Genomic DNA, 24,419 nt, shown 5'->3' with positions numbered 1-24,419 from the left:
TGCGTTTCTTTTCTTTTTTGTCACATCATCTTTGAAATGCAAGAGAAAGGCCATAATATACTATTCCAGGTTAGGCACAATTTATATTTTGGCCACTAGATGGCAGCACTGTATGCGAAAAGTGTTAGACTGATTCAATGAACCATTGCATTTCTGTTCAAAATGTTGTATCAAGACTGCCCAAATGTGCCTAATTGATTTATTCATCAAATTCATAACTGTGCAATCTCCTCAAAAAATATAAGGATATTATTTCACTGTAATAGCTACTGTAAATTGGACAGTGCAGTCAGATTAACAAGAATGTAAGCTTTCTGCCCATATCAGATATGTCTATGTCCTGGGAAATGTTCTTGTTTTTTTTTTAAAAATTTTTTATTTCACCTTTATTTAACCAGGTAGGCTAGTTGAGAACAAGTTCTCATTTGCAACTGCGACCTGGCCAAGATAAAGCATAGCAGTGTGAACAGACAACACAGAGTTACACACGGAGTAAACAATTAGCAAGTCAATAACACAGTAGAAAAAAATGGGCAGTCTATATACAATGTGTGCAAAAGGCATGAGGAGGTAGGCGAATAATACAATTTTGCAGATTAACACTGGAGTGATAAATGATCAGATGGGCATGTACAGGTAGAGATATTGGTGTGCAAAAGAGCAGAAAAGTAAATAAATAAAAACAGTATAAAAACAGTATGGGAATGAGGTAGGTGAAAAAGGGTGAGCTATTTACCTATAGACTATGTACAGCTGCAGCGATCGGTTAGCTGCTCGGATAGCTGATGTTTGAAGTTGGTGAGGGAGATAAAAGTCTCCAACTTCAGCGATTTTTGCAATTCGTTCCAGTCACAGGCAGCAGAGTACTGGAACGAAAGGCGGCCAAATGAGGTGTTGGCTTTAGGGATGATCAGTGAGATACACCTGCTGGAGCGCGTGCTACGGATGGGTGTTGCCATCGTGACCAGTGAACTGAGATAAGGCGGAGCTTTACCTAGCATGGACTTGTAGATGACCTGGAGCCAGTGGGTCTGGCGACGAATATGTAGTGAGGGCCAGCCGACTAGAGCATACAAGTCGCAGTGGTGGGTGGTATAAGGTGCTTTAGTGACAAAACGGATGGCACTGTGATAGACTGCATCCAGTTTGCTGAGTAGAGTGTTGGAAGCCATTTTGTAGATGACATCGCCAAAGTCGAGGATCGGTAGGATAGTCAGTTTTACTAGGGTAAGCTTGGCAGCGTGAGTGAAGGAGGCTTTGTTGCGGAATAGAAAGCCGACTCTGGATTTGATTTTTGATTGGAGATGTTTGATGTGAGTCTGGAAGGAGAGTTTGCAGTCTAGCCAGACACCTAGGTACTTATAGATGTCCACATATTCAAGGTCGGAACCATCCAGGGTGGTGATGCTAGTCGGGCATGCGGGTGCAGGCAGCGATCGGTTGAAAAGCATGCATTTGGTTTTACTCGCGTTTAAGAGCAGTTGGAGGCCACGGAAGGAGTGCTGTATGGCATTGAAGCTCGTTTGGAGGTTTGATAGCACAGTGTCCAATGACGGGCCGAAAGTATATAGAATGGTGTCGTCTGCGTAGAGGTGGATCAGGGAATCGCCCGCAGCAAGAGCAACATCATTGATATATACAGAGAAAAGAGTCGGCCCGAGAATTGAACCCTGTGGCACCCCCATAGAGACTGCCAGAGGACCGGACAGCATGCCCTCCGATTTGACACACTGAACTCTGTCTGCAAAGTAATTGGTGAACCAGGCAAGGCAGTCATCCGAAAAACCGAGGCTGTTGAGTCTGCCGATAAGAATTTGGTGATTGACAGAGTCAAAAGCCTTGGCGAGGTCGATGAAGACGGCTGCACAGTACTGTCTTTTATCGATGGCGGTTATGATATCATTTAGTACCTTGAGTGTGGCTGAGGTGCACCCGTGACCGGATTGGAAACCAGATTGCACAGCGGAGAAGGTACGGTGGGATTCGAGATGGTCAGTGACCTGTTTGTTGACTTGGCTTTCGAAGACCTTAGATAGGCAGGGCAGGATGGATATAGGTCTATAGCAGTTTGGGTCCAGGGTGTCTCCCCCTTTGAAGAGGGGGATGACTGCGGCAGCTTTCAATCCTTGGGGATCTCAGACGATATGAAAGAGAGGTTGAACAGGCTGGTTGGTTATAAGGGGTTGCGACAATGGCGGCAGATAGTTTCAGAAATAGCGGGTCCAGATTGTCAAGCCCAGCTGATTTGTACGGGTCCAGGTTTTGCAGCTCTTTCAGAACATCTGCTATCTGGATTTGGGTAAAGGAGAACCTGGAGAGGCTTGGGTGAGGAACTACGGGGGGCGGAGCTGTTGGCCGAGGTTGGAGTAGCCAGGCGGAAGGCATGGCTTACAACCTCATGCTAATCATATTAGCCTACGTTAGCTCAACAGTCCCATGTGTCTGTGTGTGTGTGTGGGGGGGGGGGGGGGGGGGGGGGGCGATCCCGTAGAGGTTAAAATTACAATGTTTCCGTTAGGCCGTCTTTAATAACATCACACATGATACGACATAATCATTGTTTGGATCCACACCGACCATTTCCCACCTTCTTTATGTTTAGAAATATTGTTTCATTATCCACTTTTGGATGTTGAAATTCTTTGGGCAAGAGTCTTTCTATACCACTCAGACATTCCATTTTTGGATACTGCAAAGGCAAGAGAGAGAGAAAGTTTACGATGGTCGTTAAAAGTCCTAGAACCGGCCTCACTCAATGACCAGTCCCACTGTGGAACTGGTCTTTGAGAACCATTTCACTGGCCATAAGTGTGATTTGCTATTTTACCAAGGACAGCAGTTTTTTGGTATTTTACAGATAAATAATTTTCTCTGCAGAGATGTTTTGTGGAGGATGCCTCTCTCAATACCCCAGAAGCATTGAGAGAGATAAGGAAAGTGAGCAAGAGGGGGGAGTGGGGGAGAGATTAGAGATCACAAAAGGCAGAGTAAGAGAGTGAGTAATCAACCAATATCTCCAATTTCTAGCAGCAGTGTTGCCATTGTTTCAGTTATTGGGATCAATGTATGTGTAACAGTTGTCTTGGTCGTCTGACGACGAGTATGACATATCGGACCAATGCACAGCGTGGTACGTGTTCATGATGTTTTATTACTGAACACTGGAAAACAAAATAACAACGTGACAAAAACCAAACAGTCCTGTAAGGTGCAGAAAACACTAAACAGAAAATAATCACCCAGAAAACACAGGTGGGAAAAGGCTACCTAAGTATGATTCTCAACGAACAGAGACAATGAACGACACCTGCCTCTGATTGAGAAACGTACTGTACGAGGCCAAACACGTAGAAAATATAACATAGAAAAAAGAACATAGACAACCCACCCCAACTCACGCCCTGACCAACCTAACACAAAGACATAAAAAATATACTAAGGTCAGAACGTGACAGTATGTTCCAATAATGCTGGAAAGGACCAAAGTAACCAAGTGGGAAGTGGGTATTTACCACATATGACTGGGAAAAATCCACTTGGACGGTCCCGCAATTGATAATTAACTAGTGGGAAACTCATCTATCATCCCTGAGCCCCGACTTCTCCCACATGCAGACCTCTGACGTCACCTACTACGGAAATACCTTAATAACAGCATTCTGGCAGTTCTAGGGCAATTCCAATCCTTTTCATTGTCTCCAGCACAATACCAGTGTATTACATATGTGAAAATGACGCATTAATAGGTTTTGTATAAAAAATATTACGCAAAAAAGTTCTACCCGATAACATTATGAAAAGTTAAAACATATAAAAAAAACGGTGATTTTTTTAACACTGAGATTCACGGCGACGTAGGGAGCAAGAAAATATCCTCCCTTACCTTTAATCCTACCATGTGATGTCACAGAGTATACATTTTTTGGACCTTCTTATATTTATAACCGCAGATCATCGAAACATGCAGTTGTAACATACAGTGCCTTCAGAAAGCATTCGTACCCCTTGACTTATTCCACATTTTGTTTTACAGCCTGAATTCAAAATGTATTAAATATATTTTTTTCCCATCCATCTACACATAATACCCCAAAATGAAAACAGTGAAACGTGTTTTTAGACATTTTTACTCCTGAACGTATTTAGGCTTTCCACATTTTAGCTTTTCATTTTTCATTCATTTGTAAAATATTAGAAAAACATAATTCCACTTTGACATTATGGCGTATTGTGTGTAGGCCACTTTCTGAAGGCACTATAAGTAGTTCTTCCTGTAAAAGTTGCATCATACTGCACGTTATTTAATTGTCAGCCGTTGTTATCATTAATGCTAGTTATTGCTAGTTTGACCACCAGAGGGCATCTTTGAGAGTCTTTAATATTGACTGTACTAGAGAATTTAAAACCTTTTTGTAAGAACAGAGTATATGGGATTCATTTTAAGCGATTTAGGTTAATTAATTTGATAAATATTATGGTGTTTCTATTCCATGAAAAATGTAAAACATAACCAGGGTTGGCGCTGTACAACGTGACCGGTTGGGAGTAGGCTACAATACTAAAAGTAAAATAATGTTAACATTTCCACACCCTAATTGTAGTCTAACCAATGCCCAAACAAAGATTCAGTGAAAATACAAATACAAATGATTTATCAAGACCAGTCCCCTTGCTTGTCTCAGAGTAGAGCGAAACGGTGCTGACCACACGCCGGTAGGCTATTGTTTCAAATCCTATTGCTTCTAACTTCTATATGCTTTAAATGCCACAATGTCACAAATAATTGAACACACACAATTCTTAAAACTGTAATGCTTTAAAATGTTATAATTTCTGCCCTCTGAATTCATATTCATTATTTAAATAGGCCCATGTGCACCTTGATATCGGGGGTATGCCATGCGGCCGTGCCTAACGGGGAAAGGGGGTGCGCCATGCGGCTGTGCCTAATGGGGAAAGGGGGATGGAGCCGGTTGGGCGCAACCCAGGCGACATGGCGATGCGGGGATCCAAGCTTGAGCGAGAGCCGAAGCCACCCTCCCGGCCCAGAACCCCACGCCGAGGGAAGGGAGAAGTGGAGGGCGTGGGCCCCCTACCCTACCTAGTCCTCAGAGAGTCATAGATACTCCCGCCGTTTACCCGTGTTTTATTGGTCTGTTTCGCTTGATGACCCTTCGATCTGCACATGTTAGATGGCCCTCCGACCTGCAACCATTCTCTATGGTTATATATGTGTTCCCTTTCTTGCGGTGTATCTTATTGCCCATTTTACAATTGTCCTGAGCTTATAGATCGAGTCAATCCTTCATCAGATGAACTGCAACATGTCGGCTAAAGCGATTTAATTCATGAATGCATTTGAACGTTTTTAATATTGTGATAGTGAAGAGCAAAATTCCTCTCAAGAGAATTAACATTACAGTTACACCAACTGGTAGGCTTATCACACATTTGTGCAAAATGCTAAGAGAACTGGTGAAGAATGTTACCCCTCTACATACACATTTCTTTACCGGAATCTCTAAATGAAAATACTGGCACATCCATAAAATTGCCTTGTACAGTAGTAGGTATAATTCAATTTAGATGGTTCTAAATTAATATCTAAGGGGCTTTTATACAATTTTTAAAAATGTGTATGTTTATTAAGTAGTCTTGCTTGTCTCAGAGCAGCGCGAAACAATGCTGAAATAGTTGACCACACGCGAGTAGGCTATTGCTTGTTGGGGTGGATTTTCAAACAGTAGCCGGCTCTCGGAACTCATTAACACGCGTTGCTGTGTGTGCTTCGAGATATTGAGTGGCACTACAAATGTGAATTCATATTTACAAAACAATTTACCAAACAAAACACTAGGCAAGTCAGTTAAGAAAAATTGTTATTTACAATGACGGCCTACCAAGGCAAAACCCAGATGACGCTGGGCCAATTGTGCTCCACCCTATGGGACTCCCAATCACAGACAGATGTGATACAGCCTAGGGACTGTAGTGATGCCTCTTGCATTGAGATGCAGTGCATTAGTCTGCTGCACCACTTGGGAGCCATGACCAATATATATATATACTTTTTCCAGAACATTAACCATGTGTGTCCTCTTGTTTGTACTGTCCTGTAGTTTCTACCCAATGATTTGTCAGACAAACAAAGAAATTTGCGTCCTGCAGGCCCAGGCATGGATCAAAGCTGGCGAGAGTATTTTTACAATTATTTTATTAACGAAAGCATAAAGATGTTGATGAAGAAACCACATTTGCCTCGAGATCCATCCCAGTTAGTTTTCTGTGGAACCATGCATTTTTTTCGGTGCGGCCTGTTGTCCAGTCCACTGATCTCCACGGATGGTTGTCGGCATAGTTGTGTGCTCTGCAAAAACATATTCACAGTTTTAGTACACAATCATCGATTCTATTACACAGCATGCATACACATTGATAGGCTATATACATTTTTTTAAAGAAAATGTACTAATACCAAAATACCTTTTAGTTTTGGTGATCCTCTCAGCTCCGACTCATTTTCAAGTACTCTGGTGGTTACAGTCCCAACCCTGGAACGGGTAGCACCAAAATAAAAAGTTCAATAAATTAAAGACCGACAACACCTACAGTATATCTAATCAAATGTTTTTTTCATCTCTACATGTAGGTCTCCTGATTTAAACCCAATCAAACCTTTTTGACATCAACTGAAAACATACATCCTTAATGATACATTTCTCCCCCTACCCTCCTTCTTGGCAAGAGTCTATTGTCCTGCTAATAGCCCATAATGGGTGGATGGACAGCTGGTTTTGTATTCCAATGAATTGAACAAATGTATTAATCACAGTCATTTACCATTCTCATTCTCGGACTGGAAACGATGTTTGCAGAGTTTTCAATCTCATTTTCAAGTCCTTGTTTAAAAATAACGATATTTTGGAGATGATTTGGTTTTCAAATAACCCCGAAAGTGAGCGGTTGTAATCTGAGTAAAAGGAAAAACAATTTATTGTCCTGCTGGATCCTAGAAATGTTGTTTGCAGAATTCCCAGCCTGCTACGCTTGTTTTCTCTCCCTGTTTTTTTCTGCCTGGCCGTTGCCTGATGCAGAACTCTAGTGCCAGAGGAGATGCTCTCAGACCGAAAACGCCTCCATTAATTGCCACAGTTTAGACTACTGATAGATCAGCGTTCTACCTCCCCCTTGTGATAGTGTGGTGCAATGACAGAATGCCACCATCTACCACAAACAGTCAAAGCATAAGCTCGTAACTTTTAATTGAGGAACCACTGTATATGCACACTGATATGGTGCTTGAGATAATGAATATGAGTTTGAAAAGTGACAAAATTGTCCTTTAAATGTAACAACAAAATATTATTTATAAAATGTAATATAATATATAGAATCTATAATATGGTTTTTGAACTCTATTAATTGTTTAAAAGCATGAAAGCTGTACTTTTAGATCATGGTTGACGCAGTTTGTTGGCCATTAACCAATATGCATTTCTCAATGAGTTCAAAGCCCATGAATGTATCCAACTGGTATTTATGACTTCACAACTGGGAATTTAACACCTGCCACTTGGTTATGAATGCAGCAGGACTGTTGCCTTACTGTGTCAGGTGATGAAGCAGTAGGCAGGCAGGTGTGCCAGGTCTGTCAGAATGCATGCTGAGATTTCTCACTACACAGAGCAAGGCTTTCATCTAGGGAAAAGACCTGGACTGGTGTATCTTAATATTGTATTTTTTATTTACCTTTTTCACAAACAATATAGCGGATGATTGAGTAGATAAAATGCCCACTAGTACCATTGTATGCTGCGGTTCTGTGTTGGTACACAGTCGGAAAAAAACGTTACTAGAACCTAAAAAGGGGTCTTCAGCTTTCTCCATAGGAGAACCCTTTGAATAACTATTTTTGGTTCCAGGTAGAAGCCTACTTGGAACCAAAAAAGGTTCTACGTGGAACCAAAAAGGGTTATCGTATATGGACAGCCGAAGAATCCTTTTGAAGTATTAACCTTTGATTCTCCAGACTATCCCTTGGGGGCCTTCAAAGGTCCACTTCTCTGTATACAATGTCAGAGCTCACAGGATGAAGCCAAAGACTGTTTGGCAGGTAGGAGAGGGAATGCTTCCTCCAGTGTTTCTATAGTGTAGACATTTGGACTAGAGGTCGACCGATTATGATTTTTCAACGCCGATAACGATACCGATTATTGGAGGACCAAAAAAAGACGATACCGATTAATCGGCCGATTAAAAAAAAAAACGTATTTGTAATAATGACAATTACAACAATACTGAATGAACACTTATTTTAACTTAATATAATACATCAATAAAATCAATTTAGCCTCAAGTAAATAATGAAACATGTTCAATTTGGCTTAAATAATGCAAAAACAAAGTGTTGGAGAAGAAAGTAAAAGTGCAATATGTGCTATGTAAGAAAGCTAACGTTTCAGTTCCTTGCTCAGAACATGAGAACATATGAACGCTGGTGGTTCCTTTTAACATGAGTCTTCAATATTCTCAGGTAAGAAGTTTTAGGTTGTAGTTATTATAGGAATTATAGGACTATTTCCCTCTATACCATTTGTATTTCATTAACCTTTGACTATTGGATGTTCTTATAGGCACTTTAGTATTGCCAGTATAACAGTATAGCTTCCGTCCCTCTCCTCGCTCCTCCTTGGGCTCGAACCAGCAACACAAAGACAACAGCCACCATCGAAGCAGCATTACCCATGCAGAGCAAGGGGAACAACTACTAGAAGGCTCAGAGCGAGTGACATTTGAAACACTATTAGCGCGCACTAACTAGCTAGCCATTTCACTTTGGTTACACCAGCCTCATCTCGGGAGTTGATAGGCTTGAAGTCATAAACAGCGCAATGCTTGACGCACAACGAAGAGCTGCTGGCAAAATGCACGAAAGTGCTGTTTGAATTAATGTTTACGCTGCTGGCAAAATGCACGAAAGTGCTGTTTGAATGAATGTTTACGCGCCTGCTTCAGTCAGATACTTAAATACTTGTATGCTTGTATGCTCAGTCAGATTATATGCAATGCTAGATAATATCTAGTAATATCATCAACCATGTGTAGTTAACTAGTGATTATGATTGATTGTTTTTTATAAGATAAGTTTAATGTTAGCTAGCAATTTACCTTGGCTTACAGCATTTGCATAAGAGGCAGTCAGTCTCCTTGTGGAGTGCAATGAGAGAGAGGCAGGTCTTTATTGCGTTGGACTAGTTAACTGTAGGGTTGCAAGATCGGTCATTCCGATTAATCGGTCAACCTCTAATTTGGACAGTGATGAGCCAGGCGGTAGTGGGATTCTTTCACTCAGTCTGCCTGCCTTCCTCCCCTCAAAGGGACTGAAATTGGGTCTGAAATAGGTTATCGGTTTGGTGGGGAATAAATCTAATGGGAGAACAATTTTATGATGTTGTGATTTTTATGATCTCATAATGTTGATGTGGACTCTAGAGAGGATTTCTAGGATTAGTCATTGTACAGACAGAACATTTCACGTGCACTTTCTCTTTTTGTCATCCTGTGTTTCTTTCTCTCCCCATCTCACTCCAACGTAATAGATCCCGGCAGACTACAACGAGTGTACAAACCATTAAGAACACCTTCCTAATATTGAGTTGTACCTCCAGCCCTTTTGCCCTCAGAAAAGCCTCAATTCATTGGGACATGGACTCTACATGTTGTCGAACGCATTCATTCCACAGGGATGCCGGCCCATGTTCACTCCAATGCTTCCCACAGTTGATATCAGGCCTCAGGATAAGACCCAGATGCAGACAGTTCGAAGAAACAAACGTTGATTACAAAAACAGGGGGGCAGGCAGAGGTCAGTAATCCAGAGCAGAGTCCGAAAGGTACAGAACAGCAGGCAGGCTCAGGGTCAGGGCAGGCAGAATGGTCAAAACTGGGAAAACTAGAAGACAGGGACTAGACATAAAAACAGGATTACTGCAAGCTAAAGCACACTTTAAAAAAGTCACTGACTAGAGGCTTTTAAAGCTAGTTAAGATCCCTTTTAACTTACAAACTGTCCAGTCTTCTCAGATAGTGTCAAACGCTACTGCCATTACAAGTCACGGTCTTTCTGTATGCATTCATCAAGTTTTATGTGAACCTCTGAAACTGTGGCAGTGTTGAAAAGTCTACAAATGGACTTTAAATTCAACACAGCAACAAATGCTCTTTGGACTTCAACCTTGCTTGAACAGATAATTAGCTCTACTGACCGAAAATGAGTGGCTGTTGACTGTGAGCACAATTAGGGCACATACATCCCTGCTAGCGTATGGAGATGAATGTACTGTATCTGCCTACTACACTTGGCCTAATCTGCTTTCCTTCAATGGTCATTACATTGCTAACTAAGCTCTAGGGCGTCATCAATTTGCGAGCATATTTAGATTCCAGATTGTTTTGCACAAACGGACAGCACTACCACGGGGGGAAGGTGCTAGAATGTATTCTACAGTGTTCTTCTCCCCTCAATCCCTGGTGAAATAATCATCTCCCTACAACGCTACATGCCTTTAAGGAGAACAATCACTGGGAGTGCATATGGAAGCTGATCTGAGCTCAGGAGATGTGCAGAGTCAAGCGTGTAGAGGAAGATGGGGAAGATTGCTGATGATGGATGTTTCAAGTTTTCTGACCCAGTTGGGATCGAAGTAAACCAATTATGAAAAATGAGTTTTGTTCTTTTCTCCCTTTTCATTCCAAATTGTTTGCAGGCCTATTAATCTGGTGCTTCTCTTGCTTCGCACAGCTTATGTTATTCAGAAAGTACCGTTGAGCTCAACGGGCTAAGCACAGAGATAGGATAGTCAGGCTGAATAGCAGAAACCATTTGATATCCACTGAGGATAAATGCACTGAGGGGAAGGACACTAAATTATTGAATTTGTTCTTTTGCCGTTCTTTTCTTCTCCTCAGGATGTTAGAGAACTCGCTGCTCAGCGCTGAAGTGAAAGAGGGAGAGATTCTGCCTCCCACCATTCAGAAGCTGATGAAAGGATACAACAAGTACCTCAGGCCTTTTTTTGACAGTAAGGGAAATTGCACACATCCCTGGAAAATGAGATGAGGCTCAAAGGAGCTGTTTGTGTGTGTGTATGTGTGTGTGTGTGTGTGTGCGTGTGTGTCTGCTTGTGTGCGTCAGTGTGCATTCGTGCACGTGTGTTTTTTTTTTGTCTGTGTGATTGTGTGGTTTACCATATTCCCATATTCATTTCAATATTACCATATTTTGGCTAAGCATAAATCTCCCCGAGCTTTTACCTGGCAGATGGAAGCGATCTCATTCCCAATGAATAGCCCAGTATGTGAATGACGAACATTCGCTTTTGCTAAATACTAATAAATACATGATACAAAACACATTAACACAGATGGTGATTTGATTCATAGGGCTAGGCTATTAATATCAAGAGTAAGCACCTGACAAAGTATGTTATTTGTCTGAGCGGACACAATTCCCACGCATACTCAGTGAGACTTCCTAATATGGAATCCGTACATCCAGTGTAACCCCGAGACAGTGACATAAAGGTAATGTGACCTTTGATCCTCCGCACAGTGTTTGTAGTTCTCGCAAATCCCTTGTCAGTGTCATTGTTGCTGCTTCAGAGAATCCCTCTAAACGTGCCTAACGTTTGATTCGTGATCGCTGAGACTGAACCGAATCAGAGCAAATGTAATTAGCAGAGATGAGTGCACTCCTGATTGCCATGAACCCCACACAAGAGGTCAGCTTCCAGGAAAGGATGGAAATGCACACACATAAATACAAACACACGGACACATTCTCTCTCTCTCTCTCTCTCTCTCTCTCTCTCTCTCTCTCTACAGAGTCCTCAGTGTAGGTGAGCTTGTTATGTACGCAAGTATTTATTTATTTGAATTCCAATTAGCTGTTACAATCACACCCACTTCTCTTCCTGTGGTCCAGACTTACCCCCATGCGTGCATTCCGGTACATACATACATACATACATACATACATACATACAGGGTTACACATGCACAAAAGTTAGGCCACCGTGTTTTTTGGCAAGCAAAAGCAGAAATACTACAGTGTTATACAGTACAAGAATGAGAGTGGGTAAGTGAAAGAAAGAGAGGGAACGAGAGAGGGGGAAAAGAGGAGCATTCTTATATGTGTGGGGCTGCATGCGACACTTGCTGTTGCCACTGATGTGAAGTATTCAGCAATACGTTTCTTAAATGTGCTTCTTTTTTTGTCTTGAGGCATTTTGAATAACACTACTTTCGTTTTACTTTTATGATTCCTCACGGTGTTCTGAATCCACTCTTTCTCTTTCATGTCTCCTTCAGTTTCCCTTGCTCTTTCTTTCTCTCTTTCTGTCCCTCCCTCTCTGTGTTGAGTACAATTCAGTATACTTCATTGACACGGAAAGTAAAGCAAGGACATCTCTCTCTCTCTCTCTATGTGTTATTCTCCTCCTTCCCCTCTCACCCTTTCTCTGTGTGTCTATCTCTCATCTCTGTAGATGGGCCAGTGACTGTGGGCATGAGTTTGGACATTGCCAGCATTGACACCATATCAGAGATCAACATGGTGAGACAACTTCCTGTGTCATATGACACATTGTACATTGTGGTAATAAAATGCATATTACATTCCAGTATGTTTATTATGTTACATAATCCGTGTTTAGACTTGAAGTTGTAATGTTATTGTAGTACAACTGCAACATGGTGACCTTTGGAGATTGAACTTTAGGACTACACGGCCACTATCTTCCTGCGTCAGCGCTGGACAGACGAGCGCCTGGTGTTTGAGGGTAACAAGAGCCTGAGTCTGGACGGCAGGCTGGTGGAGCTGCTCTGGGTACCAGACACCTTCATCGTAGACTCCAAAAAGTCCTTCCTCCATGACATCACTGTGGAGAACAGGCTGATCAGGATCTTCCCCAATGGAACGGTGCTCTACGCCCTGAGGTGGGAGAAACACACATGCACACACATGCACACACATGCACGCACGAATGCATGCAAGTGTGCGCACAGGGATGCACACACACACACACACACACAGACACACACACACACACACACACACACACACAGATGGATCCAACAATGCAAAGTCCTTGAACTATTGGAATTAGATAAGTCCCTTTTTCCTTTTTTATTTTTATTTTTTACCAGGCATGTCAATTAAGAACAATGATTTGTTTACACTGGGTTGCGTTCAGTACGACAGAGCGGTGTACAACGTTGAATTCAACGGAAACGGCACTGTACTGAACAATCAGCTGAAAAACGTTGTGATTATGGTGGCCCAGATGGCAGATACATTCAGCAGTTTTGTGATTTCAGATGGTCAAACCCATATTGATCAGGCCACACCTCACCGTACCAACCAAGCAGGAGCAAATGTACCTCAAAGGAAATGTGTTATTCAGTACAAACCATCACGCAACAAGGCAAACGTTGAAGCGAACTTCACCTGGAATGCTTTTCCAACAGTCTTGAAGGAGTTCCCACATATGCTGAGCACATGTTGGAGGCTTTTCCATCACTCTGCGGTCCAACTCATCCCAAACCATCTCAATTGGGTTGAGGTCAGGTGATTGTGGAGGCCAGGTCATCTAATGCAGCACTCCATCACACTCCTTCTTGGTCAAATAGTCCTTACATAGCCTGGAGGTCTGTTGGGTCATTGAAAAACCTGTTGAAAAACAAATGATAGTCCTACTAAGTGCAAACCAGATGGGATGGTGTATCGCTGCAGAATGCTGTAGTAGCAATGCTGGTTAAGTATACCTTGAATTCTCAATAAGTCACAGACAGTGTCACCAGCAAAGCACCCCCACACCATCACACCTCACACCTCCATCACACCTCCTCCTCCAAACCACACATGCAGAGATCATGCGTTCACCTACTCTGCGTCTCACAAAGACACGGCGGTTGGAACCAAAAATCTCACATTTGGACTCATCAGAAAAAAAGGACAGATTTACACCAGTCTAATGGGGCGGCAGGTAGCCTAGTGGTTAGAGTGTTGAGCCAGTAACCGAAAGGTTGCTAGATCAAATCCCCAAGCTACCCAAGTGAAAATCTGGCATTCCGTCCCTGACAGTTAGCCCACTGTTCCTAGGCTGTCATTGTAAATAATAATGTGTTCTTAACTGACTTGCCAAGTTAAATAAAAAATGAATGTCCATCTTATTATTGGTGTCCTTTAGTTAGTGGTTTCTTTGCAACAATTCGACCATGAAGGCCTGATTCACGCAGTCTCCTCTGAACAGTTGATGTTGAGATGTGTCTGTTACTTGAACTCTGTGAAGGATTTATTTGGTCTGCAATCTGAAGTATAGTTAACTCTAATGAACTCATCCTCTGCAGCAGAGGTCATTCTGGGTCTTCCTTTCCTGTGGCGGCACTCATGAGAGCCAGCTTCATCATAGCACTTGATGGTTTTTGCGACTGCACTTGAAGAAACTTTGGATGTTCTTCCAATATTCCAGATTGACTGACCTTCATGTCGTAAAGTAATGATGGACTGTCGTTTCTCTTTGCTTATTTGAGCTGTTCTTGCCATAGTATGGACTTTGTCTTTTACCAAATAGGGATATGTGTATACAACTCCTACCTTGTCACAACACAACTGATTGGTTCAAACGTATTAAGAAGGAAATAAATTCCACAAATTAACATTTAACAAGGCACACGTGTTAATTGAAATCCATTCCAGGTGACTACATGAAGCTGGTTGAGAGAATGCCAAGAGTGTGCAAAGCTGTCATCAAGGCAAATGGTAGCTACTTTGAAGAATCTAAAATGTGTAGAACACATTTTTGGTTACTACATGATTCCATGTGTGTTATTTCATAGTTTTGATGTCTTCCCTATTATTCTACAATGTAGAAAATAATAAAATAAAGAAAGACCCTTCAATGAGTAGGTGTGTCCAAACTTTTGACTGGTACAGTATGTGTATGGTTAATTTCATGCCAATCTATCTAGACGTGTGAGCTTTACTTTAGCTTATATTTGTACAGTGTGCATGGCATATGCGTGTGACTGCATGTGTGTTTGTAACATCAAAGACCCACCACCATATTTTACAGTAACTATGGGGTTATTTTCTGCTTATGCATTGTCATTTGGATGCCAAACCCACCAGTGGTGGGCTTGGCGTCGAAATGAACCCCATTGAAAACCTGTGGTTTGAATTGAAGAGTGCAGTCCATACGCACAGACCAAGGATATCAAGGATCCCGCAGGAATGGTCTAACACCACTCCCAATGTGTTCTCCAACTCATAAAACATTTTAGAACATGTCTCAGTGCCATTATCCATGCAAGGCAAATAATTGAAACGTATTGAAGACAGGGTGTCAATCATTTTGACCTCTAACCTATTGGAGAGAAAAAACATATTATTTCTCTGAACAAAATTTGAAATTGTTTTAGTGTAAACAATATCACTTCCCCATTACTTGGACCAAATATGTAGCTCAGTATTTGAATGATTTATTTGAGTCATTTTTGCTCATCTTTATCAAGGGTGTCAATCATTTCGGACACCACCGTATGTGATCATATCTCAACGTAATCAAGGCTTGAAATTATTGTTATTTTTAAATACAATCTCTTTTTGGGCTTAGTTGTGGTCAATTTGCAGCTCCCCCCCCCTGAATCTAGCTGCCTACCCCTGGTAGAATCATGAAGGTATTTTCCATATATGGATGCCCATTGCCCGGAGACATGAGTCTGTCAGAGAGGAGCTGTGTGCAGAGGTGGAAGTGCCATGGAAGACAGAGGGCACAATAAGGGGGGCAGGAGGAGAGCAAGGAAGGGGTGATAGAGAGTGAAAGATGGTTCTATAGGGAAAGGGTTCAATGAAATATCAGAAAAATGAAGGTTAGGATTGCGGAGAGGCCAGGGACAGAAACAGTTGTAGTAGTGCTTTCAGAGGTAGGCTAGAAGAAATACATGGGTAAACACTGAGGTGGTTCTGCAAAGGGGGGGAAGAAACCTTTGAGGTTGACAACTGACCTGCGTTTTGCTTCTCATTTCTCCAGGATAACCACCACTGTGGCCTGCAACATGGACCTGACCAAGTACCCCATGGACAAGCAGACCTGCACTCTGCAACTGGAGAGCTGTAAGATTTCACCTCAGATTAACCTCTATAGCTAAACAGCAACATGTGGCTGTCTAATACTAATAGTCATAATTTATTCATCTTTTGAAGTGCTTTTCATTACAGAGAGAATCTCAAAGCACTTGAAAAAGCAAAAAAATACAAAATAAAACAGCTATATGACAGAGTAGGACTGGACTACGATTTTCAGCCAAGAGTTGAACGTTCTGAGTGTTTGAAGCCTCCATCAGACAGAGCAACAGTCAAGAGGGAACCATATGGCTTGAGCAGAGGGAGTATATGGTCAACACAGTTCCATCTCCATTCAAGGTGTCTCACCGGTGCCTCGCCGTCCCCGCCGTCTGACTGCGACTTCTCTGTAGCTGTTGACTCTCTCTGGTCTTTTAAAACGAGATTACGTTTTTGAGCTCTCCGCACACTCAGGATAATGATGAAAGCCAGCTTACGACATGACTTTAGAGGAAATCTCCTGAGCAATGAAATCATCACTGCCAGCGAGGAGAGTGTAGAAACAACAACAAATAGACTGGTGTATTTCAATCAAATCAAAACACACTAGCGAGCTAGTAATGCTACCAAGCAAGCTAGCTTTCAAACTTGAAAGTGAATAAATAGTAAGAAAATGTACAGAGCTCTGCCTAAGCTGCTACTAGGGTACCTTGGAAACTGTAGTACACAGGAAGGAGCTGTGAGGCATGATTAGGTTTGATGGTTCTGTTCAAAACAGAGAGGGAGAGATTGTGTGTGTGTTTGTGTGTGGGTGGGTGGGTGGGTGGATGGGTGTGTGGGTGGGTGGGTGGGTGGGTGTGTGTGTGTGAAAGAGAGAAAGTGAGCAGGGGTGTGTACATGTGTAGGTGTCCTTTCCCCATTTATTGTATTACCCAAAGCTGCCTGTAACTCATGGAAACAGGGACAGTGTCTGCCCCCATCGGCCCAGCTTCTTATCCTTTGCTGGCCCCAAACCCTCTTCACGCTAGTCACCAGCCCTCACCAGCCATCCACATATTGGGATCACGCCTGTCTTGTCTCTGATACAGCCTCAGCTCTAGCTGGAGCTCTGTGTTATATAAGCTCAAAACAGCAGGGAGCCAGCAAGGAAGGAACACAAAGGGTTTAGAGCAGAAGTCTCTCTTTTTCCATTCATTTCTCTCTTCCTCGTTCTCTCTCTCTCTCTCTCTCTCTCTCTCTCTCCTCTCTCTCTCTCTCTCTCTCTCTCTCTTCATCCTTCTCTTTCTCTCCCACTCTCTCTCTCTCCCTCCCTCTTCCTCGCTCGCCTCCACAACCTTTAATGACAGCAAGTCGTGCTAAGCTATAGTCAAATCGCTGCCAAAGCAACACATCGAACGTCATGTCAACATCAAACTCAACCAGAGGGAGCTCCTGTCCCACTCATCCCACTCAATACATGTCGAGGTAAGTCAAGGATTTTCCCCTTTACATTACTGCCAGGTTAAACGTATACTGTGCATCCCAGACTCCCACAGCCTTGCTTCAGCGGCACACTGAAAAGAGCTAGACTGTGAGGTTTAATTATTTTTAATGTGCTGCCAAAAATTGAACATTGGTCCCCGCTCGTCCTCGCTCCCCAGCCCACACTTTACTTCCAACAAGGAAGTTTAAAGAGAAGACGAGCACCAGGTGTTTAGATAGATATGGCGGAGACATATTTTAGTGGCTACTGACAGCAGAAAAGGCCTGGAGTCGGGAAGACATTCACAGCCAGGTTTGATTGTTGCTTAATGATGAGACCACGCCCATACTGTAGCGAGATTTGGTTTTGAAGATTTTAAAAGTCTCTATGCAGCCATTTTTAAGATGCGCTCATCTCAGTGTCTCAGTGAGCAGGATATTTTAAGAGGCAAAAGCTTTCATCTCTCCAGGCTGCAGTGCAGTACACTTTTCAGGCTTCAGAGCACCTTAAGACAGCCCCTTAATTTCCTAATGTAACCATTCCCGCGCTACTGCACAGGACCACGGCCCCCGGCACACGCTTCATACCCAATTTGCACATTGCCCTGACCCGGCAGTCACAAATATCATGAGTTCCGCAATTCGTTGGTTATAGAGAAAACACAACAACACTGAAAAAGATACAACAAGAGATCCTCATCGGCTTCAATGTCTCTTGTTACTTTTCGTCAGGGTGCTCTGCATTACATTTAAACACTCTTTCCTCAATAACTTATGACATCCCTGGATTTTCACACATGTTGTGTCTCTCGGGAGATGGTGAGAGGGTAGAGTAAGAGCCATAAGATAATGAGTGTTTAATGTATTGAAGCACACAGGAAATGGGGATTCTGTGTGTCCCAGTTTAATGGAGATTTCTTCTCTTCCAGTCACAGCCGCGTCGTAGGGCGTCTTATTCTACGTCTCCCTCTGCAGGTCAATTACTAAACTACGTCTCATAGTGAATCTCCAAAGGCAAGGTTGACGTGGGGATAGAAAACGTGTATTTCGGAGCAGACCTGGGTTCAACTGTTTGCTTTAGCCCATCTGAAGTGCCAGGTGGTTGGACTTTTATGTTTCGGAGTTGTAGCCATATTGCCAGGAAGAAATGTTGATCCTATATAGCTTGTGGCTTTATTCCTTATAAATGAATGCCAATTAAAGTAAACAGCTTGTTCTAAAAACGTGTCAGCAATAAATACTATTGAAGGGAATTAAGTTGCCCTCCTGAACCTTCTTTCAAGATTTCAGTACACATTGAGTAAGCACTTTACAAATGTTTATGTGCACTGTTATGTGTTACTGTGAGCTCTTCTAAATCCTATGTAGGATGGACTGTAGGATTATGCAGAGGTGCAAAGTACTCAAGTAAAAATAATTTAAAGTACTACTTAAGTAGTTTTTGGGGGTATCCGTACTTTACTACTTATCCTTTTGACAACTTTTTACTTTTACTTCATGACATTCCTAAGGAAAATAACGTCTTTTTTACTCCATACATTTTCCCCGACACCCAAAAGTACTCATTACATTTGGACAGGAAAATTGAAAACACTTATCAAGAGAACATCCCTACTGCCTCTGATCTGGCGGACTCACTAGACACAAATGCTTTGTTTGTAAATCATGTCTGAGTGTTGGAGTGAGCCCCTGGCTTCCATCAATAAAAACAAAATTGTGCCATCGGATTTGCTTTTAATTGGTTTAGACTTTTACTCTTGATACTATAAAGGGCACACGGCGAGACACAGATGCAGACACGGGAGGCAGATGGTTCGAGTCTTGATATTTATTAAACAATCCAAAAGGGGTATGGGAATGGTCGTGGACAGGCAAAAGGTCCAAACCAGTTGAGAGTCCAGGAGGTACAGAGTGGCAGACAGGCTCGAGGTCAGGGCAGGCGGGTACGGAGTCCAGAAAACAGGCAAGGGTCAAAAACCGGGAGGACTAGCAAAAGAGAATAGAAGCAGGAGTACGGGGAAAAACGCTGGTTGACTTGAAAGGCATACAAGACAGGAAACACAGGGATATATACACCAGGGAAATAAGCGACACCTGGAGGGGGGTGAAGACAAGGTGAAACAGATCAGGGCGTGACAGATACTTAAGTACATTTTAGACTTTTACTCAAGTAGTATTTTACTGGGTAACTTTTACTTGAGTCATTTTCTATGAAGGTATCTTTACTTTTACTCAAGTATGACAATTGAGTACTTTTTCCACCACTGGGATTATGTAAGGTCCTGATATATATAAGACGTGAAATATGTATGAATCACCTGCTGGGGTGTTCGGCAGGAAGGAAACTTAAAGCAGTGATGTCCTCATTGCCGCTCTTTCCTTCTGGCCTTCTTTTGCCCTGCATTTGCATTAGCATTTCCTATTCAGTCTTACTGTCACAGTTCTTCACAATGAGCAATGGAGGGCTGTTGCCCTACGTTACTTATTTAATAAAGCATATTTAATAAAAAGTAGTTTGAATAAAATATTAACATTGCGAAGCTTGCTTGTGGCTGTCGCACACTTACAGCTCAGTGACCAGCTAACCTTTATTCATTATTTTATGGACGGTAGTTTGTATTTTAGATGCTTAAGTAGTACATTGGTATGTGTGATAAAGTGCTATTTCAAAAACATATAGCCACTTAGTGCAATAGACCCACATTACCTATCTTGCTGTCTTTGACTTGACATCATCTTTCTTCTCTTCTTCTCTCTTCTTCTCTCTCTTTCTCTCTCTCTATATATATATACAGGGGGCTACAACATCAATGATGTGATGTTCTACTGGACCAGAGGGAATGAGTCGGTCAGTGGCTTGGACACGCTGCGTCTGGCTCAGTACACAGTAGAGGACCACTACACATCTGCGTCTGAGGCCATCTATGAAACAGGTTCAACTTTCACGTCCTACCTTTAACATTATCCTTTCACACATATACTACCGTTTGGCTACTGTTTAGTTTGAGTCTTTTGTGACAGATGAAACATTAGCGTGCGTGACACATTTACTTAGGGGTACCTAAAAGGATATTTATCAGCATGAAGCTTTTGGCAATTATGGGCATGACAAGCAACTCAACATAAATTATAATCGACCTATAAATGTTTGCCACGTTCATCTTTTAAAATTGATGGTAGGTAGTAAATTGAAACCTTCAGGAAACTTTTGGGTTCTACTTGCACACTTGTTCTCATGTCTCTGTGCTGTCATCTCACTCTGTTTCTCTCTCTCACAGGCCACTACCCAAAGCTGATCTTCCACTTTGAGCTGAAGAGAAGCATCCTGTACTTCATCCTGGAGACGTACGTTCCCTCCAGCCTGCTGGTGGTCCTCTCCTGGGTCTCTTTCTGGATCAGCCAGTCTTCCGTCCCCGCAAGGATCTGTATCGGTAAACCACTGCCCCTCAAACCAGGGAGCACCTTACCTTAGCAGACACCTTACCTTAAGAATTCGGAGTTAATGCCTTAACTTCAACATGGAACGATACAGAGAAGTAACCAAACACTTTAAACAATTTCTAAATTTTGGCATTTCAGAAACATGGAGGAATGTCTAATTCTGACGGGAGACTGTAAAAGCGTGTTGTTTTGAACCTAAAATACACTACAAGTTGTTTTTAAAAGTCCTGCATTGCAGGAAAGTTATCCTGCAAAAAGGGTGAACAAATTGAGATCCTTCATCTGTAGAATGCAGGCAGATAGAGAAAATAGACTGTTCCACAAGTGACTCATACTCCTGTTAGCTTACCTTCACATAACTGTAATATTATTTATACATCTAGCCTGATGTACATTGAAAAATATAGAATCGTAACATGTAAAGTGTTGGTCCCATGTTTCATGAGCTAAAATAAAAGATCCCAGATATTTTCCATATACACAAAAAAACATATTTCTCTCAAATTTTGTGCACAAATTTGTTTACATCCCTGTTAGTGAGCATTTTTCCAATGCCACAGATGTTTTGAGGGAGCATGCAATTAGCTTGCTGACTGCAGGAATGTCCACCATAGCTGTTGCCAGATAATTGAATGTTAATTTCTCTTCCATAAGCCAACTCCAAGTTTGTTTTAGTATGTCCAACCTCCCTCACAACCGCAGACCACATGTAACCACAGCAGCCCAGGACACGCCACGCCAGCCCAGGATCCACACATCTGGCTTCTTCACCTGCAGGATCGTCTGAGCCCAGCCACCCGGACAGCTGATGAAACTATGGGTTTGCACAACCGAGAAAGTTCTGCGCAAACTGTTAGAAACCATCTCAGGGAAGCTCATCTACGCACTCGTCGTCCTCACCAGGGTTTTGACCTGACTGCAGTTCGGCATCGTAACCAGCTTCAGTGGGCAAATCTCACCTTCGATGGCCCCACTGGCACGCTAGAGAAGTGTGCTCTTAACGGATGAATCTGTTTCATATGTACCGGGCAGATGGTAGACAGCGTGCATGGCGTCATGTGGGCGAGCGGTTTGCTGATGTCAACGTTGTGAACAGAGTGCCCCATGGTGGCAGTGGGGTTATAGTATGGGCAGGCATAAGCTACGGACAACGAACACAATTGCATTTTATCGATGGAAATTTGAATGCACAGAGATACCGTGACGAGATCCTGAGGCCCATTGTCGTACTGTACCATTCATCCACCGCCATCACATCATGTTTCAGCATGATAATGCAACGAGCCCCATGTTGCACAATACCTGGAAGCTGAAAATGTCCCCAGTTCTTCCATGGCCTGCATACTCACCAGACATGTCCCCCGAGCTTTTTTGGGATGCTCTGGATTAACGTGTACGACAGCGCGTTCCAGTTCCCGCCAATATCCAGCAACTCAGCACAGCCATTGAAGTGGAGTGGGACAGCATTCCATAGTCCACAATCAAAAGCAAAATCAACTAAATGTGAATGATATTTGTGAGGAAAATTATAGTCACACCAGGTGACGATTCATTTTCTGATCCATGCCCCTACTTTTTTTAAAGGTACCGTATCTGTGACCAACAGATGCATATCTGTATTTCCAGTCATGTGAAACCCATAGATTAGAGCCAAATTAATTTATTTAAATTGACTGATTTTCCTTACAAACTGTAATTCAGGAAAATCTTTGAAATTCCTGCATGTTGCGTTTATATTTTTGTTCAATGTATTGATGTCAGGTAAGTCAACTCAAGCTGAATTCTACATGTGTGGAGTGACGAGAGACGTCGTCCATCATTAAGCCCTAGGGGTTGTGTTGTTATATGTGAATGGAAATGAAAACTCCAGGACACTGGACATCTTGATGATTTCAAACACTTAATGAATCATCCAGCCATTGTGTTGTGTATTGTGACAGGAGTGACCACGGTTCTGACCATGACCACGTTGATGATGGGTGCCAGGACGTCCCTGCCCAACGCCAACTGTTTCATCAAAGCCATCGACGTGTACCTGGGCATCTGCTTCAGCTTCATCTTCGGAGCCCTGATTGAGTACGCCGTGGCCCACTTCTGCACCCTTAACCATCCCGACGCCAACATAGTCATGGTGAGGCCTTCAGCGTTGTTAACGTCAGTCGTGCGGTAATTGTTGCCGTTTTCATCATCATTGTCATCATCAGCATTATTACTGTGGTCATCGTTGTCGTCATCCTCATCATTATCAGAGTCATCATCTTCATCACCTTTGCCATGTTTCGTCTGCTCGTACTCTATGGATGTAAGTATCTCCGCCATTTTTGGGGTTTATTTCAGATGAGAGCATCAGTTGATTGGGGCGACTCTACAATCCTCTTCTCACTGTCACTCTCGCTCTCTCTCGCTCTCCCCTCCTCCAGTACGGTCACCAGATGGGAGGCTTTGACGAGGAGATGAACGGCATGGTCACCACCATCGCCGCTGAAAACAACCGGGCCAAGAGGCGTAAGGAGAAAGCTGCTGCAGATGAGGCGGCCTTAGCGCCCACAGCTGAGCTGGAGCTTTACCCCTCCAGCCCCACTGGGAGTGAGCCCAAGCCTGAGGCCCCTGAGGAGCCCCCCAACCGCTGCCTCATTGTCCTGGTCCTCCTCCGCAAGGTCCTGCGCAGAGCTGCAAACTGTTGCCATGTGGAGAATCCCCACTTAATAGACAATTACTCCAGGATGACCTTCCCCCTGTCCTTTGTATTCGTCAACCTCCTCTATTGGACATACTACCTGTACTTGTAATCACAGGGGTGTGGGAGTGTGTTTGGGTATGTTTCTGTCTGTGATTCATTCATGTGGTTTTTTTCTCAAACAATGCATATTTTTACATTCATGTCATGAGTGAGGCATAGTGTACAGTCAACATCCTTAGGAGAATAAAATGTCCGTGCCACATTTATTATACCTTATTTAGCTCATTACTGCTTTTCATAATTGATTGATTTCCATGTGGTTATTTTATTCTCGCCTGCTGTTGGTCATAGACGAGGATCTTAATATGAGCCAGTTTTCTACAGCAGGAAAATGATCCTGCAGCAACATGAAATGTGAATTATTATATGGACTATAATTAATTAGTTTTCTTGTAGGGGTTGATACATTTTTCATTACGGCAAATCAAGTGTGAAATTTTAAAGCACAAATGTCAAACTTTAGAATCCTTTTTAAACCTTGCATACTCTCTCTCTCTCTCTTTGTCTCTCAAAACAATTTCAATTTAAGTTGCTTTACTGGCATGAGAAATGTTATGTTTACATTGCCAAAGAAAGTCAAATGGATAATAAACAAAAGTGAAATAAACATTTTAAAAAATGACCAGTAAACATTACACTCACAAAAGTTCCAAA

The 24,419-nt window shown here is 42.5% G+C and overlaps 1 protein-coding gene across 2 annotated transcripts in view; it reads left to right on the top strand.

Annotated features, from left to right (window-relative positions):
* LOC118369548 (gamma-aminobutyric acid receptor subunit pi) overlaps positions 1 to 23,967 on the top strand; it is a 73,508-nt gene extending 49,541 nt beyond the window's left edge. Inside the window, exons 3-11 of one of the 2 annotated variants that reach the window (XM_035754026.2) lie at positions 10,969 to 11,081; positions 12,546 to 12,613; positions 12,779 to 12,996; positions 16,092 to 16,174; positions 20,380 to 20,517; positions 20,863 to 21,015; positions 22,966 to 23,156; positions 23,275 to 23,327; positions 23,446 to 23,614. In XM_035754026.2, the coding sequence (XP_035609919.1) occupies positions 10,969 to 11,081; positions 12,546 to 12,613; positions 12,779 to 12,996; positions 16,092 to 16,174; positions 20,380 to 20,517; positions 20,863 to 21,015; positions 22,966 to 23,156; positions 23,275 to 23,327; positions 23,446 to 23,482 (1,054 nt within the window). In that variant the 3' untranslated portion in view covers positions 23,483 to 23,614. Of the gene's footprint in view, positions 1 to 10,968; positions 11,082 to 12,545; positions 12,614 to 12,778; positions 12,997 to 16,091; positions 16,175 to 20,379; positions 20,518 to 20,862; positions 21,016 to 22,965; positions 23,157 to 23,274; positions 23,328 to 23,445 lie in introns of both variants that reach the window. The other variant, XM_035754024.2, reaches the window with a different exon arrangement.
* Positions 23,968 to 24,419: the final 452 nt, after the last annotated feature.

Source organism: Oncorhynchus keta, chromosome 36 (genome assembly GCF_023373465.1).
Source record: "Oncorhynchus keta strain PuntledgeMale-10-30-2019 chromosome 36, Oket_V2, whole genome shotgun sequence".
Taxonomy (NCBI): domain Eukaryota; kingdom Metazoa; phylum Chordata; class Actinopteri; order Salmoniformes; family Salmonidae; genus Oncorhynchus; species Oncorhynchus keta.
The sequence above is the reverse complement of the archived record's forward strand: the minus strand, read 5'-3'. Positions and strand labels throughout refer to the sequence as shown.